Below are 18,903 nucleotides of genomic sequence, written 5' to 3' on the forward strand. Positions count from 1 at the left end.
TCCTAGTCTTTTTGTTTTTTATGTCATTGAAAATATCCATTGCTTAGAGATTAAAGAATTGTATTTTCTAGAACACTGATGTAAGAAATTGCTGCCCAAAAAGTCCAAACCTGAGTACTAAGAGATCTGTTCAATATAGTATCTCTTCTTTAAAAATATAACACCTTATGGGCTGCCCAGGTGGCTCAGGTCCTTATCCTGGGATGGCCTGCTTTGGGCTCCCTGCTCAGCGAGGAGCCTGCTTATCCCTCCTGCCCTGCCCCCCTTCTCGTGCTCAGTCTCTCTCTTAAATAAATAAAATATTATATATGATATATATAATATTATATATAAAATATAGTATATATAAAATATATATATAAAATATTATATATTTATTATATATATATATATATCACCTTAAAACGTAAAATTTGTTCAGGCAGAAAAGATGCAATACATCTTAAAGAGGGTGTCCCCCCCTTCCCCCACCTTGGAGATTTCCTGTGATCACATCACCTGAGGCTGTAGGGGGCAGGGGTAGAACAGAATCACCTTTTCCCAGGGGCAGTTTGACAGCACTAAGACTTGACAAAGAACAGGAAATGAGATGTCAGCTTGTATAGGGAGAAACCTTGCTTGAGCAGGGGTTTTCATGGTTTTCAATGTTGCTGTAAGTGCATGTAACTCCCAAAGCTCCATGTCGTCCTGTGCTGATCATCCAATATGAACTGAAAGCATTTTTCATGAAGACTTTCTCTAAATAAAATAATAGAAATGTGTGGGGATATCATTTTGAAAACAAATTCCAAGTCTTTTAGACAGAAAATAGTCCCCTCTCCACCCCCCACACCACCCAGACCTACATTGTCAGATTTGTGTCTTTCAGCTTTGTGCGTGGGAGGCAGCCCTGGAGGAGAGGGTCATGACCAGAGCTTCATTAATCCCGAAGGGCTCAGCGTGTGGATTAATAGTATTTGCCCAGGATGGTGATTTTGTTTGTTTTAAGAGAATAAAACTGTCTAATAGTAGTAAAAAGAGAAGCCTCTAGGTATCAATGGAAACTGTGAATCAAAGTAATATTCTCTGATGACGCCAATACACAAGTTTGAAGGGTTTGGCCCAGGTCTTACCTGAGTTAGCCTGGGAACCAGATTAGAATCTGGCCTCCCCACTGCATGATAGCTTTTACCTGATATTTCACTGCCTTTTTCATTTATGCACCAATACAAGTACATAACTGAATGAAGAGAACCTAGAGATAGTAAGGAAGCTATTTGACCCCAGAAGACAAGAACCCTGAAAGTGCTCCAATAGGAAGTGAGAAGGAGAGAAGAAGAAAGGGAAATGTAGGCCAACAAAGGCAGAAAGCAGCCCATTACCAGAAAGAGGCAGAATAATGTGAAGAGAAATTTACAAACTGGAGGCAGTTTTGAGTCAAACTGAAAAACGATATAAAAGTTATGAAAATGCTTTCCTTTGTTTGACAAAGCAAAACTGGACTGTGGTAGAGTTGTAGAAAGTGTTGCTTTCTTTTAGGTGTCTTTGTGTTTTAAAGTTTTTAACCTGGGACAGCCCTCCTTTATTGACCTCTTCATTTTTTTTTTTTTGGTCTTGGACTTTGTTACGCCACATTAACAGTGCAGTACCCACCTGGGATAGTGGTGGTGGTTGGCTTGTCCCAAGTACCAGATATGAGATGGTTTCAGACTTTTTCACTAAAACTAGCACCCCATACTCCTTTATTAGTGGTGGCTTTGCTACGTGTTAAAATGGCAGCAACAGGGCATTTGTAGGTTCTAGGTATGGTCCAGGTATTCTGAGGAAAGAGGTATTAAAACTTTCTGGGCACTGAAGAATCGGAGCTTAGGTATGTACTCCAGGTCTCCATGAAGAGCCCACATCCCCAGAGTGCCCTCTGCTTTACAGACCCCCCGGATGCTATCTACGGGGAGTGACCAGAAGCTCAGTGAGGGTCACTGCATCCCCAAGTTGGGGATGCAGCTGAAGCCACAAGATCCAGTCAGACTAGGATTCCCAGCCGGGAGGCCGGAGCCCTGTGAGGCCAGAGGTCCAGAGGAGGTGCTCGCAAAGCTTTTCTCCTTCCACACATAGACTTTTATTTTCTCGGGGAAGCACAGAACTCTGGGTTGGCATATTTTATTTTTCTTTGCTCTAAGATGTTTTTTTTTTTTTTTTTTTTTTTCTCCAGAGGTTAGCACTTTAAAGGATCTTTTTGGACTCGCCAGTAATGGTAGGCATTCTCTGATTCTTAGCATGTGGGTTTAGTATTCATGTGGGTGGAGATGCTGAATGAATGTTCTTGCCTTTCAACCCATCTGGGTGCTAAAATGCCTCTTTATTTTCAGAGCATGACCTCTCAATGGCAAAATATAGCAGGCTTCCTAAAAAAAAGGAAAACGAGAAGGTAAGAACCTACCTGACATGTTGTTCTTCACCTTGTTTACTGAAGCTCCTTTTCTGTGTTCCTACTGTGAAATTCGTGGCCTTGAGAGGTACCTCAATGAATTCTTTCTCTGCTTTAATATACATAGATTTTTAATTACTTATTCTGAATCTCCTAAGTAGACTTCTACCTCCCTTTTCTAGCTTTTCAAACTGGTTTATTAAACACCAACTTGAAACCATTGTAAAATTACAGTTGCACAATGATTTCAACTCCAGCTTGGTACCTCCTGCTTGTGTGCCTCATACCTATTCAGGTTACCTGAATTTCTTGCTCGGGGTGTTGACTCTGCTTCAACTCATGTTTTTTTGCTACTATAGATGATATTGAACATTTTAATGCACGTAACTTATTTCTGTTGCATGATTTCCTTGAGCTAAATTATTTCCTTGGGATACAATATTAATGAGTGAACTAAAATGTTTGTGGCTTTCCATGCATGCCACTCTATTGTTCTCCTAAAGGATCTTCACCCCAGGGCAACCCCACAAGCACGGATATATTGTTATGTTGGTATTTTTTAGGTGGGAGTTTTTAAAACTCAAGGTGGGGCCTAGTCTGTGTTTTATTGTATTGGTCATAGAAATGGGTCTCATGAATAAACGCACATTGTCGTAGGATCATGCTCTAACAGAACTGCCACGCATGTGTTCCTCCCTTCTCTCCCCCAGGCAAAGACTGAGGTTGTGAAAGAGGTGGCTGCGGCGCGGCGGAAGCAGCACCTTTCTTCTCTGCAGTACTACTGTGCCCTCAATGCGCTGCAGTACAGAAAGCGTGTAGCCATGATGGAGCCCATGATAGGCTTTGCCCACGGACAGGTAAGCCATGCCCTTCCCCTGAGGGCCGAGCCCTGAGCCAGCTAGGGAGAGCAGCTTGGCCTTCATGCAGAGGTCGTGTTTAGGAGAAACCAAAGCATTGTCAGAGAAAGAAACGTGAACACACTACCACCCTGGAGCCTGCCTTAGATCCAGCACACAGAGAGCCTCCAGGCGGGCTGGCTCATCAGTAGCTGGACTTGTTGGGCTGTACGTGCTGGTAGTGATGGCCTCAATCCCAGGTCTCCTGTGGGGAGGGGCTGGCATGGCCCTTTTGTCTCTGAGCCAAGTGAGAGCCAGGCCTGGTCTGCCATTCAAAGAAGCAGCTGACTGCTTGGAGCTGGGCTGACAGCCTAGGGCACTGTGTTCGTGGTGAGGGCCACCCAGGGCTGGGCTCTTATCATTGCTGCCATCATGGTCACAGCCGGCTCCTTGGCCTCTGGGGCATGGCAAAACGTTGCCACCGCTTGCTGAAGCCTCTGTCTGGGACGTGGGCAGCTTCTCCCCCCAATTAGTATCTCCTGGACATGTGGCTGCCAGGAGTCTCTGGCGGTAGGCTAAGGCCCTGGCCAGGCAGCTCTGCCCCTCCTCTCTGGGCCGGGCTTGCCCCTCCCCCACCATGCTCCAGCGTGCCAGAGAGACACCCAGGAATCTTCTTTCAGTTGATAATCTAGGGACAGAAAGGGATGTCAGGAAGAAGAATGTTGAGAAGAAAAAAGAAAAAAGTCAGCAACTCTTTAAAATACACACATCTATTATTATAATAAGAGCATCTATTATTTTTAAATACGTTTTAAAAATACGAATGTTTCAAAAAACAGCATCAGTAGCATTCGGGGAAAGGGGAATAAGAGAGGATCCTCAAGGGCAGAGATCCTCCTCCTTTTTTTTTTTTTTTTTTTTTTTAATTTTTATTTATTTATGATAGTCACAGAGAGAGAGAGAGGCAGAGACACAGGCAGAGGGAGAAGCAGGCTCCATGCACCGGGAGCCCGACGTGGGATTCGATCCCGGGTCTCCAGGAGATCCTCCTTCTTAATGTGATTATGACATTGCTGAATGGCGAGGTGACTAAAGTCAGTTTGTCTCTTCAGAGGTGATATTTAAGGAGAGTGCTGTAGTCTGTGTCATCTGCGTAAAGCTGGGGAGAACCAAAGTTAGGCCCATCCAGCCGTGGGCTCCCATCCGCAGCAGACTCCTGACAGCATCCAGCTTCCTTGCTGTGGGCGCTAGTGCCCATGCTATGTCCTTGCCCACTCCGCTGCCCACCTCCCTCCTTCTTTAGGTCCCGCAGCTCTGCCCGGCAGAGCGCCTGGCTATGCTTTCATTAATGCCCCCGTCACTCTGTCCAGGGAGGATTGACAGCCCTTGCTGGTGGAGTGGTAGTCCTAACTAATTAGAGGCCCGGGGGCCCTGGACTGAGAGCCTCAGAGAGCTGAGCAGCTGCAGGCTGATCTGCTAGTGGTTGGGGAGCCTGGTTGGTGAGGGAGGGGCCTCACAAAGTCTAGTACCCTGCTTTACCGTAAAGACCACACCGCTTCTCCCAGCCTGCACTTGATAAGTGGAGGCCGCCCCAGGGAGAGGGGGCTCTGCTTCGAGAGCACAGAGCGCCAATATGCCTGGGGAAATGGACAGAGCACACCTTCTCCTTGGGGTGGGAGGCCACAGCGGCAGGTGTCTGACAATGGAGAGTGGCACGTTTCACTTTAAGCACAAAATACCCAAATTTCAAGACACAAAACCAAATAGTCCCTCCCCTTGCAGACTTTGAATCCTGCCAAAATTATAGCTCCTTTGCCTAGACCAGTTGATGTCTAACCACATGAATCTTTTGGATAATTCCAAAGCATTTACTCTCCTTCTGACTCATCAGCCCTTTGAGATTAGCGTTGACTGGGTGTCCACCCTTGTTAGCCGATAGTCATGTGACCACTGTACTTCCTGTGGCTCACGAAAGGCACGTGAATCTGGGTCAGGCTTCTCAGTACCACCCACTTCAGTGCAAGCTGTCCGACTTTATTTCTGCCTTCCCTGGCCCTTGTTAAACAGGTTTGCAATGAAATCATGAATCAGTCATCATGCCTGAAACAAACCAAGATTTTGTAGCTATGTGCAGGTTTATGAGATCACAGAAATCAACAGTAGTGTCACATTCACTGAGTAGACCCTATGAAAGGTGGCCAAGATCTCATCCCTCCCTTCCATTCATTCAGATCAGACTGTGGTAGGGATTGCATGAGCCCCTGCCCTAGGAGCTTACAGAATAGAAGAGCTAAGATGTGGAATTCAGAGGATAAATTCCAAGGAGTTCAGGGAGGGAAAGGAGAGGAAAGCCACTGTGAGGCTGTGTCCTTAGAAATGCAGAAGGCTCATTTAATAGACTTTGATTTTGAGGTTTCAGAGATTCCAAATGGCATTTACTGTTTTGATCTCTGTATGATTAAAAGGTTATGATCTCTGTTATGATTAAAAGGGCCAGAGCAGCTTCTTGCATTATTATACCTCACATGAGGATAACTGTGATCATCTTGTTTTTATAATATGAAAACCAAGGGTTTGGGGGCACATACGTCCCCAGGATGCCTCCTGTCAGAGCTGCCCTGGTGACACCTGTCAGCCTCATTGGCGCATGTGTTAGAGTTCCGTGCCCACCTTTCAGGGCAAGGGCTGCTTCCAGATCAGACACATGAGCTGGCATAAAGCGTGAGAAATACATCCAAGCTGAGTGTTTTCTCTGTTTATTCACGACCTGGGCTTGCAGCTGTTCTAGCTCTGTGAATAGCACGTAAGATGGAGCAGTTCGCACCTAGTATCCAGGTGTTTTAAAGGCGTGGCCATGGAAAGAAATGGAGAGTTGAGCTTTGGAACCAGATGGTTATTGACGTCAGTAGTGCACCAAGGTGGCCCCTATTCCCCAAACCTTTGGGATTTGTGAGGCAACCCAGACTTTCTGGGATGTGAATACCCAGCAGTCACAGGAAGTCAGGACTTCCTTCTATTTGTCCCCCCAAAGCCAGCAATTAAAGTTTTATTTTCAAAGAGACTGAGCCCTCCTGGGGTCCCCCGTCTTGGGCAGAGAGAGCATGCATCCCAGGACGTAGGGGCAGGAAGGGAGCTCACCTGTGTCGAGCGCCTCTTTGGGCCCAGAGCTCCGCTGCATCGTCCACACGCACAGTCCCCTCTGGGTTGACATCAGGGTGAGAAGAACCTCTTAAGGGTCTGTAGCCCTGTTTCCCCTTCGCAGTGTCTCAACCATATCATCTGTCCAGCTCGTGTTCCGAGCTGCATATGGCTTGTTGAGAGGGGTCAGCGGTGGCCTTCAGGGTGGGCCTCTCTAAGCACCACCCACTGCGCTACATCCGGTGCTCGCCAGTTTCTTGCTGGTGCTGTGCACGTCATGTGTCACTCACCGATGGAGCCCCTGGAGACACAAAGGTGAAAACCTCCTTGCCCCCTAGAAGCTTTCTGTCGAGAATTTAGAGGGAAAGAGCTGATGATGAGAATGTCAAAGATAATTGTCAGTAGTGACGACTGATGCACCTGGCCTGGTATGTGCCAAGCAGAGCACTCACGTAATCCCTGGTGTTGATGGCCTTTCAGTAAGAGCTAGTCTGCAGTGCACTTGGGGCTTCGGGAGGAGCTCCACTGGCATGGGCCCAGCAGAGGCCCATGAAGCCCAGGAGCACATGCACACGATGAGGCCGGCCTCTGGAGCTGCCCTTGTGCTGTATGCTCACACCGGCTGTGCTCCCTGAGCCCCTTTCCTAGACGACTTTCAGCATCACGATTCTGTCTTTCAGATTAACTTTTTCAAGAAGGGAGCAGAGATGTTTTCCCAAAGTATGAACAACTTTTTATCCTCAGTTGCGGACATGGTTCAGAGGTAAGGCTGCGCTCCAGTCTGGTGGGCCTTTGCCTTTCCTGCTGAATCCATCTCTCTGGGAGCAGGGAGGGCCCCAGGAAGCCCCGCCTGTGTGAGGTCTGGGCAGCCAGCCCCCTTCTCAGCTGCCAGTATTCGGGAATACTGTTGTTGGAACGTAATGCCTTCTACCGTTCCCACCCGTGGGGGCACCGAGGGTGAACAGGTTAGATAGCTAAAGAGAAATTGTCCAGAAGGGGACTTAACCATCAAGTTCCAGTCCTGTGCTGAGGGAGGGTCTCGTGTTTGCTGACAGCCAGCCTTCACATCCTGCAAGCCAGGACCCAGTGTAGGATTGCAGTAGATTTGGAAGTGGTCTGGCTTCCCATTTGGGGCCATGGGGTTCATCGCCAGGAGTGCTGTGACTCTTCCGGAAGCTAGCTGCCAATTTATGCTAGATAAATGAGGCTTTAAGCTGCTTTTGAATTAATTTAACAAGTTGCACTTCAGCCTTGCAAAGGCTTATTTTTTAAAAACACAGCATCCTGTCTCCAGGCTGTCCTGCCACATTTAGTTGATGCTATGGCTGCTTGGACGCCCTTTGCCTCCATTGCCAGTGTCTGCGACAGGAGGCTTGTTTAACTCGCACTGCAGACCTGGTTCTGGGAGCACTCCGTGATTTCTGAAGTAGGGGACAGAGGAGATAAGTTGATAAGCAGACAGACAAAATGGAAGTAGGAGTGGAGGATTTTACTGTGTGTGGAAAAATGGAGGAAGGCCACTCACTTTCTTGAGGATGTTGCATTTCAAAATACCTTTTCCAAAAAAAATTATTTTAGAGAGCACAAGTGAGTAAGTGCAGGGAAGGGCAGAGGGAGAGGAGAGAGTAACTTTAGCAGGTTCCACACAGAGCATGGAGCCTGATGCAGGGCTCCATCTCCCAACCCTGAGATCATGACCTGAGCCAAAACCAAGGGTTGGACACTTAGCCGACTGAGCCACTGGGGTCCGTGCATTTCAAAATACCTTAAGGTGAACCAGTGGACTCTGTTTAGGTAAACATGTACCTCAAATGCTGAAAAAAGAATAAATCCCAAGAAAATCAGAGCTCAGCATTCATATGAGCATGCAGGAAGGTTGCAGTTTTGAAGGCATCTGTGCCTTCCCAGAAGTCACTGAGCTCTTGTCCCTGGCCACTGGCAGCAGAGGTGTAAACTGGGCTTATGATGAGGCCAGAAAGCACTTTGAAATCCGATTTTAGCTTCCTGCCTTTTAATCTGATTGTTAGCCACCAAATATTAGGAGAGAGGAAGGCAAGGCACCTACTGTCACTTTTCACCTTCTCTCTCCCCCAGCCCTCTCTCACTGCCTCTTTCTTACCCTGCTTCAGCTCCCAGAATTTCCTGGCTTTCTGTGTCCTAGGAGAACCATCTGTGCTTCAAAGTTTTTCATGCACTAGATTTTATTATTTATAGATGGCAGGACATTGGCGCTGGTGTTTCAGATGCTGTGGTGTATCTCCCTGCAAATCTCACAGCCTCTGTCCAGCCCCCAACCCCGGTCATTATCTCTGTGAGCTGGTACAGGTTAGCCCAAGTGCATAGTAGTCACTTCGGCAGTTCCATGTGATAAGCGTGAAACCCTGGCTGTGCCGCCTTCTCTCAAGGGCTGGTCCAGGTCTGTGAGTTGTCCCTCTGCTGCCTAACAAGGTCTAGTTCATTAGGAAGGCAACAGCCCCCTGGCAGTGTTCCCAGCTGAACCCGGAAGCACTTGAACCTCCTGGTTCCAATAACTAAAGCACTCAGATTAACCTTTAGGTTGGTGAGTGGATGCATACTGCCACTCCTCTCCAGCCAGGGGGTGGTGCTGCTGCCACACTGCTGTGCCGCTCAGGGCTCCAGGGCACTGCCCTCCTTCCCCTGGAGGTGAGTGCCCTGCTCCTCTGTATCGAGATGTGAGGGGATTCAGAACCCAGCCTAAACCAACACAGTGGCCTTTCCAGTCACCCAAAGAGCCAGATTAGTCCCTAACCCCACGGGGACACATTTCTACCTTTATTCTGGGTTCCTGCTGCTGCTCTAATAGATATTCAGTTAAACTTATTAAAAAAAAAAATTTGGAAGAGAACCTATTGAAAGTTACTTTCCTACTCTGCCCTTGGGTTCTGGGAGCCCTGCTCAAGCTGGGTATTGGAAGCGGAGTCTTCAGGGTTTGTGGGCAGCAGGAGGGGCAGTCCCTGACCGCTCCCTGGAGTTGTGTGCAGGACGTCATGCTGGCACACATGAGTGTTTTTCTGGGAGAGGCAGTCCTAATCTTTCTCTGGGTCTTCAAGGGGGCTTCTCACCCTGGAAAGCTTAAGAACCTAAGTGGTTTTGTATACTCTGGCTCCCTCCTTCCACCTCCTGTCCTGCTTTTTTCTCTCATTCTCCTCTCCCGGTCTTGGCAGTGACACGCAGGTGAGCCAATGAGGCTTGTTCTCAGCTTGCCTGTCTTAAGGCTACCAGAGGGGTGTCCAGCTGTTCTTTTCAAATGTCAAAAAAGCCAAAATTAATTTAGATAGACTGTTCGCTTTGAGCTGCATTAAGATATAGGCTATGTACACTGTGAGACTCCAAGGGGAGAGCATGGACCGTACAAACTCTTATAAGACTTAAAGAACCCTTTTGAGAGAAAATCCTGAAGAACTCACTTTGAGAAACAGTGGACTGGCTGGCCAGCCAGAGCTCCTTCAGACTGTAATATCTGTAACTCAGTCTTACCTTCTTTAACACCATGGAAGAGTGGAAGTATGCCTCGCTGTCTCACGTGGATGGGCCACGTTGGGCAAGATGGTGTTCAGGACTTTTATATCCAAGGCTCACCACTGGGTAGGGTAGCTATCGGGGCATTGCTCTGTGGGAGGAAAGGACAGCTGCTTCTTTGGAGCTAAAGCTTCTAGGTTTTCCACCTCTCAGCGTGCATACATGCCAGAGCCTGGACACTGGCCTCCCACCCTTACTGCGTAGCGTGGGCAGTCCTTGGCTGGCGGCCCCTGCGGTCTTGGGCAGTGGTATGGCTACCAGAAAAGGAAGAACATTGTCTTTGTCATTGTCACTGCACCTTGATTCTACCTTCTCATTTCCTATCTCCAGTGGCCATTTCCACCTAAGGGGGGCTGGGGGGGAGGGCGGCAGGAATGACTGCTGTCTCCTTTCCAACTCTTTTGCAGGTGGTCTGCACCTGTAGCCCTGAGAATGGGCTGATCAAAGCTTTTTTCCTAAGATTTGCATGAGCGTGGGGCGCCTCAGTGTCTTTAGTCAGTTAAACGTCCACCTCAGTGCCTCAGTCAGTTAAACTGACTCTTGGTTTTGGCTCAGGTGGTGATCTTGGGTGGTGGGGTGGAGCCCCACATCAGCTCTGGCCCTTGCCCCCGCTCTTACATGCATATGCACTCCTCCCCTCACCACACACACTCTAAAATGGATAAATGGCTCTTAAAAAAAAATGCACCAACAGTTCTGAACCTGGATACCACTTTGTCAGCAGAGAAACTGCAGAAGCTATTTCACTGGGTTCAGGCATCATCCAGTGGTGTTCCTATGTTCTGATTTACAATAGCAGTCATATAAACACTTAGCAATGCAGAATCAAGTCCCCACAACCCCCAAGTGTCTGGAGCCTGAGCTCTCTTCACAAGGCAGGAAGCCCTGGGGACGGCTCTGTCATCTGCTTCTGGGTGGTGCTGGGTTGGTGCTAGGCCGGCCAGTGAGGAGCAGCTGACCTGACACCTTCTGTCTTAAGCATCCAGGGGGAACTGGAAGCCGAAGCAGAGAAGATGCGGGTGTCCCAGCAAGAACTGCTTTCCGTTGATGAGTCTATTTATGCCCCAGACTTTGATGTGGCTGCCCCCCAGATCAACAGGAACCTCATCCAGAAGGCTGGTTACCTTAATCTGAGAAAGTGAGAATGCCATTGCTTGCTCTTTCTGAAATCAGCTTTCCCTCAGAGTGGCTACAGGGCATCCGCTCAGTGGAGGGTGGGGGCAGGGCAGGTTGGGGAGTAGTGGGCCACCCCTGGCCTTCGTCACTCTGGGCCTGTGCAGATAGCCCACTCTTAACCAGCATCATCATGGACCATAGGATTACCGACCCTCCCCACCCTTGGCCCAGGCCCCAGAGGGGTGACTGCTGTGTGGTTGAGGCCTGCCGCTAAGGCCAGAGTCTGTGGGCCAGCAAGCATTCAGGTCATCCCGGTTCACACAGACTGATCCACACTGGAACACTCTGGGCACTTTGAACTGAAGGGAGGATGAGGAGGTTTCCTGTGTCCAAGAGCAGGCGGAGGCTGTTGGGTGGGGTGAAGACCTAGGTTCAGTCAGGCCTCCTAGCTGGGCCTCAGTTGCATCACCCACAGAACAGAGCTGCTCATCACACCTTCTAAATAAAGGTGTTACAAGAACGTTCCTAGTAGGTCATTCCTAGGAGATAGTAAGCACTCAGATGTTAGCTATTACTGGTTTTTGGAAATAATTGTAATTATTGAAGCAGGAAACCTAGTGCCTTGCACATAGTTGCTACTTGATCAGCACTGAATCAAGTAAGTGCTATTTCTCAAATGGAGACTCCACAGAGAGAAATTGCCAGCTGTTTTCTTACCAAGGTGGAACGAGATCATGAGTTAAATCTCTCCTTTAGTTTGTATGGCTAGAGTACCCTACAAGGTTGGTGTTACCTGCCAGTTACTGGATATTCCTCCTCTAAGCAGCCCATAAAACATCCAGTTTGAGCAAAACTCAGTGTGGTAAAGTCCCACAGGATTCGGGGTGCTGGGAGCCACGGTGGCCCTGGTGACTCTCTCTTGACTGAGAACAGTTGGGCTCTGTGTCTTTGAGAAATGACCACCTAGGTTTCCAGTTTCCAGTGGGGATGGACTGATCTGTTTCCAGATCTCGGGAGGAGCCAGTGTCTGGCTGCCAGTGGGTGTGTACGTGCCATCCCACAGCGGAGCTGGCCCTGGGCCAGCATCTCCCGTGTAAGCAGAGCCCATAACTTCCAGGTCACTCAGGCTAAGTGGTACCTCTTCCGCTCCTTTGCATTTGGATTATTTCCAAAGCAGTTTTGCTTTAATGTAAAGAAGCATTATTTCTAAAATGCCACTAGTACTCATCCAGAGGCAGCAAGAACTTGAGGTGCTGGGTGCACTCCCCAGTACCAGCAGGCTTTCTAAAACCACAATTCTTACAGTAAAACAGGGCTGGTCACTACCACATGGGAGAGGCTTTACTTCTTCACACAAGGTGGGAACCTCATGTGTCAACCCCGGGGCGCCGTGGCAGGAGGCCTGATCCAGGACCTGGACAACTGCTCCGTGATGGCGGTGGATTGTGAAGACCGGCGATACTGCTTCCAGATCACCACGCCCAACGGAAAATCGTAGGCCACACGGGTGTCCTTGGGAGGAGAGCGAGTATAGTGACTCCACCCAACCCTGCCAAGGGCCTCGTCCCTCCATGCCGGCTGCTCTTTGGGAGGAAGCTTTTCTGTCCTGTTTAAGCAAGCACACAGGCCCCCTGTGGGATCCACTCTGCCTTATTTAAGGGGTCCCGGTGCAGATTTGCCCCATGGCTTTGGAAGAGACATGACCCCTGTGTGGCAGGCAGCTGTGGAAGGAGCTGTTTGTCAGCACAGAGGCTTGGGGAAGGCTGTGGCCACTCCTGCCTGCCCCGCAGCTGAAACTGAAGATGGGATGGTGGGCTCAGTGATGGCACTGTCCGCAGAGACCCCCGTGAGCTTCCGGGACCCAGCAGAAGTCACCTGGTGTCATTCACAGATCCCACTACAGTGGGGACCCCTCTGAGCCGTAGTTCGAAACTGTGCTCCAAGGGCCAGAGCCGCCCATCCTTAGGTTGCTGCTGCTGGATTTGCATTTGCTTCCGTGTGGGGTTCTGAGCTGAGATCCTAAGTGGACAGGAGCATGTCCGGGCAAGCTGGTGCAAGCCGACCTTTTGCTGGACAGGCAGGGTGGTTTCAGACTTTGTCCTTCTTCCTGGGTGGCAGGAGCAGACCGGGATCCCAGTTGTGGTCCTGTGCAGTCACTTAACTCCTTGGTCTTCTCAGATATAAGACAGGGGTGGGATCTATGCTCCCCACCTCCCACAGATGTGGAGTCCCTGGAAAGGGTTAAGCCCCCACCGCAGGTAGGGCAGTGTTACCTGCCTCCCGTTCTGTCTCCCCCCATGGGGAGGGAGGTGTGGAGTGTCTGCTAACCCCTGTGGGCATGTTTGGGAGGAGGGACCAGGGGCTCCTGGCAGCTCCAGCGTCTGAGAGCCCACGAGATGTCCATGCTTGAGGACCCACAGCCTCTAGCTGGTAGAGCTGAGCCCAGCTGCTCACTTTATAGATGAGAAAGCACAGGCCCAGGGGAAGTACGTGTGTGTCCAGGATCACACGGTGATGGAACAGCGAGCCAGAACCCCATTGTCTTTCCTTCCTGTCATGCTGCCTCCTGGCCCTTCCTGTGGGGCCACCACTGAGTTCAGTGTCTGTGAATAAGCCTCAGTCACAGGGGTTTGGGAAGCACTGACTTGGATGCACTTTATTTCAGGGGAATAATCCTCCAGGCAGAAAGCAGAAAGGAAAACGAAGAGGTAAAGGTTTTGTTTTTTCACCTGTGTCCTAGTCTAGCGGGTGACTGGGCTCCAGCAGACTCTTTACTGTCCTCTCTCCACAGTGGATATGTGCCATAAACAACATCTCCAGACAGATCTACCTGACCGACAACCCAGAGGTAACTCGTGCCTCCTCCCCTGCACCCCCGGCCTTGCTCAGTGTGAAGGGTGAGCACCCGTCCTGGACTGAGCGGGACCTCCTGTGCGTTTGTAGGCAGTTGCCATCAAGTTGAATCAGACGGCTCTCCAAGCAGTAACTCCCATTACAAGTTTTGGAAAAAAGCACGAAAGTTCGTGCCCCAGGTAACTAAATGCCGTGGGAAAGTGGTTCCGGGGTATTTATGAGTGATTTTGTCCTCATAGCCCCCCTAGGGGTGGAGTTCAGGCTGCTGGGGAGGTGGGGTATGTGCCCGATCCCACCACCAATGAGGGGCAGAGCCAGGAGCCGCAGCCGCCTGACCTCAGCGCATCCTGCCTGCTGGACCTCGGCTGCAGTCAAGCAAACACGACTTGCCTCGAGGGTCAGCTGGTCAGGGCTTCTCACATTTTCTGTCAGCAACGACGACGTTCTAGAACCAAAACAAACCTTTTTTAAAAAATAAGGGACAAAGTCACCCTTTCCACATCTGTGTTACAGGTGCTTTCACATGTGTGTTACTTTTGCCTTCTCACGTATATTTTTCATATTTTTACATTTTTTGTTACTGTTCCTTTTTGTCACTATAGACTTTCATGATTTATTATTATTAGCCATTGACTATTTAGGTGGCATCCTTTTCCTCTGCTATTATCATGTATAGTGAATATTTTCATGCATCCAGCTTCGCTCCTGTTTTGAATATAGCTTTCAGGTTATTCCAAGAATCCCACCTTTTAACTTAATGGCAGTTACCACCATTTAGTTAACTGATAAAGGGCTGTATTATTGGTCATGCCAAAGGTAAGTTAAAATTAGGACTGTATCTGGTGTCCATTTTCAGCAGCACGGTAGAAAGAACCCCATTAAATAAATGTTTCACAGATATTATCTGTGAGTCCAGACAGAAGTCATCAGAAAGCTAAGCGTTAAAAAAAAAAAAAAAAAAAAAAAGAAAGAAAGCTAAGCGTTCACCCCCTTAGCTTAGTCTCAGTGCCGTGCGGCGGGGCGCCAGTGTGCACACGCAGAACCCTGGGTGCGTGGGAAGGAGCCATGGAAGAGGAGGCCAGAGGGTAGCCAGGGTCCTTTGTGAGGGGACTGGGTGCTGTGGGGCAGAACTGGCTGTGAGGAGGGGTGGGGAAAGGCTGTCCTGCGGCTCTGTGCATGTAGGACACATTGGATCTGGGGTGTGCAGGGAGAAAGGCAGGGCAGGGACGCCCCACACAACGCAGCTGGAACAACCACAGAACCTGAGGAAAGGTGCTTACAAAGGGGCAAGAGGCAACAGGTCACACCTGAGTGCTGGGTGCAACCCTTCCATAGGCAGTGTGTTCACAAAAGGCAGCTCTAAGGAGGGCCTTGAGTGGAAATGGAAATACTGATCGGGCCAGCCAGCTAGGCTGCCAGCCTTGTCGTGGGTGCACACGCCAGCCTGCTCCCCGGGGGCTGTGGGGGTAGGAGCTGGGCACATGCTGATGGCTCGGCCCTCGGCCTCTGTCTCCCTGACTTTATGATACGAGAAGATGCAAAACTAGGCCACCGTCCTGGTCCCTTTCCAGTTCGAGCAGCACTCTTTCTAGAGTGCCATGTGTAGTTTACTAGCGTTAGTAATTAAAGGTGTGCTTGGTCTCCTAAAAAACGTGTAGCTTAGATTTAATTATTCAGCAACTGATTTTTCTCCCAGTTGTAGAATCAGTAAATCACACAGAAGAATCCTGCAACAAACAAAACAGACCTCTAGCCAGCCAGCTGAACCAACACAGAGACTGGAAGGGTGTGGGTGCTGGAGGTGGGCTCCTCTGTCCCTGAGGGTCAGCTCGTGAAGAATGAATGTTTGGATGCCACTGAGGCGGGGGAGCGGAGAAGCTATTCTTGGGAACAAAGTGCCACTCAATTCTAAGTGAGCACCGTGTGGGCCTCTGCTGTTCTGCAGCCCGAGGCCTCCAGGACTCGTGCATTATCTGGCTCCTAAAGTATCATTTGTTTGTGGAGTAGCTGCTCTGGGCCCAGGCGCTGGGCTAGGTCGCAGAGTCTTGTTGGTAAAGACAGGCAGAAGGTAAATAAATATTTTGTGAAAATGGAGAAGAGTGCTCTGGTGTTAAAGGCGAAGGCGCTGGCACAGGGGCCTGCCTGCAGAGATAGTATGTAGCCAGAGGTGAAAGATGAGCAGTAGCAGAGCCGGATTCCTGCGTCTCCGGTAGCCGGTACGGAGGCTAGAAGCCGAGAGAGCAGAGTGTGCTTGAAGAACCGAAAAAGGAGTCCAGGATGGCTAGTGTGGGCACAGAGGGATGGGAGCCAGGTGAGGTTGGGGAGGGAGGGAGGCAGGAATGGATCACGAAGGAACTTGGGGAGTCAGGAACTTGGAGAGTTGTCGAGGGGGAAGAGAGGTAGGTGTGTGTGTGTCAAGACAGATGATCCACGGTATGTTGTCTGAGGGCAGCTGTGGCTACGATGGACGACAGCACACAGAGCTGGGCAAGCAGGGGTCCAGTCAGGGCCTATGGCAGCAGCCCAGGTGATGGCGGTGGCATCTTATATCAGGCAGGGTCTCTGCACAGGAGATGAGACTTATTTGGGGACTTGTTTTGGAGGCACAATGTGTAGGACTTGAGATCAGTGAGTTGTGAGTGGAAGGGACACATGAGATGACGACCGTCATCTGATTGAGCACCTACATGGATGGTGGCATATTGAGAGAGGAAAGGAGTTGCTCGTGGGGACCAAGAGTCCCTTGTCTTCTGGATGTAACATTGCGGAGCCCGTGATGCATCCCAGTTGTCAAGCGGTCAACCCATGACGCAGGTCTGGAGCCCTGAGGGAGTCCCAGGGCTGGGGATGTGGACACCGGCTGTGGTGGTAGACGAGGCCATCGAGGGAGGGCCTCGGGTAGAAGCCTCAAGAATTCCAGCGTCTGGAGTGGAGGGAAGAACCTGCTAAAGCCCCCGCGAAACAAGAAGGAAAGTGGTGTGAGGAGGAACCAAGGAAGAGGAGCTTCAAGGAGGAGAGCTCCACTGTGAGCCGCTTTGCTGTGGGACCTTGATCGCAAAGCGTGTCTGCCAGAGTGGTGGCCGGAGGTCACAGTGATGCCCCGCGTCACTCGTGTGTGCAGTCGTCCGGGGCGCCGTGCCCTCGACTGGCAGTGCGGGCCTCGCCTGGTGGGTCGCCGCGCCGCGCGCTCTTCCCCAGCCGCTGGGAGCCAAGGCCGTGGGCCCCCTCCCCTTTCTCCCGCGAAGCCTCTACTCGGGGCTCCCCACCTACGAACCTAGCCCCCGGAGGAGGAGACCGGGTGGCTCCTGCTGTTTGGGCGGGAGGCCGTGTGACAGGGCGTGCCAGCTGGCGGCGGGGCCTCGGCGGCGGGGCCCTGGGCTCTCCCGCGGCTCCCGAGACCACACTCCTCTTCCGGTGACGGTGACGGTGACGGTGACGGCGGGGGCGAAGGCAGGGGGTCTCCTTGCGGGCCCCGCCCGTGCAGCATGTCCATCCGGGCCGCCGGCACTCCCCTGGCGGGGCCGTGCCAGTCACTCCGTGCAGTGACACCCGGGGTGAGCGAGGTGCCCGGGGCCTCGTGCCAGATGAGCTAGGAAGTCAGGTCACCTGGCGCCGTCAGCCTCCCGCAGGAGCTTGCGCTCTGGCCGGGGAGGGGTGTGAGGATGGGACCGGTCAGATGACGGCATCGTGACACCGACGGAAGGAGCACGCGGCCCGTGGCGTCCCCGGCCGTGTCCTCTGTCCTGCCGCAGGCTCTGGGCAGCTCCGTGCACGGGACGGCCGGGCTCCCGGGGCGGCACAGGGCTGCACACAGCTCGGCGGAGGACAGGGAGCTCGAGCGGCTGTTGGAAAGAGGGTGCCGGGCTGGGAAGGTTACCGGGAAAAGCGTGGGGTGCGTCCGGGGGCAGAGCTGGGATGTGTTCATTCATGCACCGAGCAGTTGGGAGTGCCTTCTGGGGGCCGGGTAGGAGCGCGATTTAGCTGCAGCCTGCGCCTAGGCCTGCCTCCCAGGGAGGAGGCCAGAGAAGGCCTAGGTGACGTCCTGACCGGCACTGGCACGTCGTGGTGCAGAATGCTGTGCCGGGCGGGGGTGTCCCAGGGTCCCGGAGTCCGGAAGGAGTCCAACCAAGGACGCCAATGCTGTTCCGTGAAGCTTTCTTTGTAAAATTAGTTCAAGATTGGCTGAAGTCTTCACCCTGGTCTGTAGATGTCACACCGCGCTGAGCACGTGCTCATTTGCTTGCAAAGGCACAAGGTTAAGAGGGATGTGATTTCCCCGTTTCACACTCCAGCCAGAACCTGAGAAATTCCGAGATGGAGAATGACAGGATTGTTCCCACAGCAGAGCTCCGTGTCCCCAAGGCCGATGAGCTCATCGCACCCGGGACACCCATCCAGTTCGATATTGTCCTTCCTGCCACAGAGTTCCTGGAGCAGAACAGAGGGAACAGGTACACCCCGAGGGGGGTGCGGGGTGGGCTCCTGGAGAAACGAGAGGAAACTCGAGGTCTTCTCGAGGTCTTCGGTGCCGGCAACCACCTGCCAAGGCTGTTGCTGTTCTGACTTAGAGCTCGGGAGTTCGCGTCCTTTTAGCCGAAAAGGTCTTGATTGTCGGACTCTGGCGGTTCCCCTAGGCGCATCAACCCTTTCGGTGAGACCGAGGACGAGACATTCCCAGAAGCAGAAGGTGAGTGGCTGGGGCACTCCTTCCCCCTCACAGAATGCCGCGAGTCACTGAAAGGAGACGGGCACTCACGGTCCAGGGAGCCAGGACTTGGACTGTGAAGCAAAATTGTGACCCACTGATTGTCCTCTGGAAACTCAGTAGGTCTGTGCAGTTAAGGCAGGTCTTGGGTCAAACCTGAGGGGAAGTGGGCAGATTTTCTGCAAGTGTTGCACTGTTGGCCTCATCCATGCCCTTTCTGGGACTCCCACATAGAAAGTTCCCGAGCCTAAACCAGGTATCAGATTACTCCAAAACAGATCCAGAGAGAATGAAATGGTCACAACAAA

At 51.2% G+C, this 18,903-nt stretch overlaps 1 protein-coding gene across 4 annotated transcripts in view; it reads left to right on the plus strand.

Moving 5' to 3' along the window:
* The window catches only part of APPL2 (adaptor protein, phosphotyrosine interacting with PH domain and leucine zipper 2), a 50,453-nt gene that overhangs the window by 22,924 nt on the left and 8,626 nt on the right, over nt 1-18,903 (plus strand). For 3 of the 4 annotated variants that reach the window (XM_077914791.1, XM_077914792.1, XM_077914794.1), the window contains exons 6-16: nt 2,192-2,233; nt 2,349-2,407; nt 3,118-3,264; nt 7,062-7,144; nt 10,901-11,059; nt 12,343-12,531; nt 13,703-13,745; nt 13,829-13,885; nt 13,981-14,069; nt 18,183-18,341; nt 18,525-18,577. In XM_077914791.1, coding sequence (XP_077770917.1) covers nt 2,192-2,233; nt 2,349-2,407; nt 3,118-3,264; nt 7,062-7,144; nt 10,901-11,059; nt 12,343-12,531; nt 13,703-13,745; nt 13,829-13,885; nt 13,981-14,069; nt 18,183-18,341; nt 18,525-18,577 — 1,080 coding nt within the window. The remainder of the gene's footprint in view (nt 1-2,191; nt 2,234-2,348; nt 2,408-3,117; nt 3,265-7,061; nt 7,145-10,900; nt 11,060-12,342; nt 12,532-13,702; nt 13,746-13,828; nt 13,886-13,980; nt 14,070-18,182; nt 18,342-18,524; nt 18,578-18,903) is intronic. The other variant, XM_077914795.1, reaches the window with a different exon arrangement.

The sequence above is a fragment of the Canis aureus genome, chromosome 11, assembly GCF_053574225.1.
Source record: "Canis aureus isolate CA01 chromosome 11, VMU_Caureus_v.1.0, whole genome shotgun sequence".
Classification (NCBI taxonomy): Eukaryota; Metazoa; Chordata; class Mammalia; order Carnivora; family Canidae; genus Canis; species Canis aureus.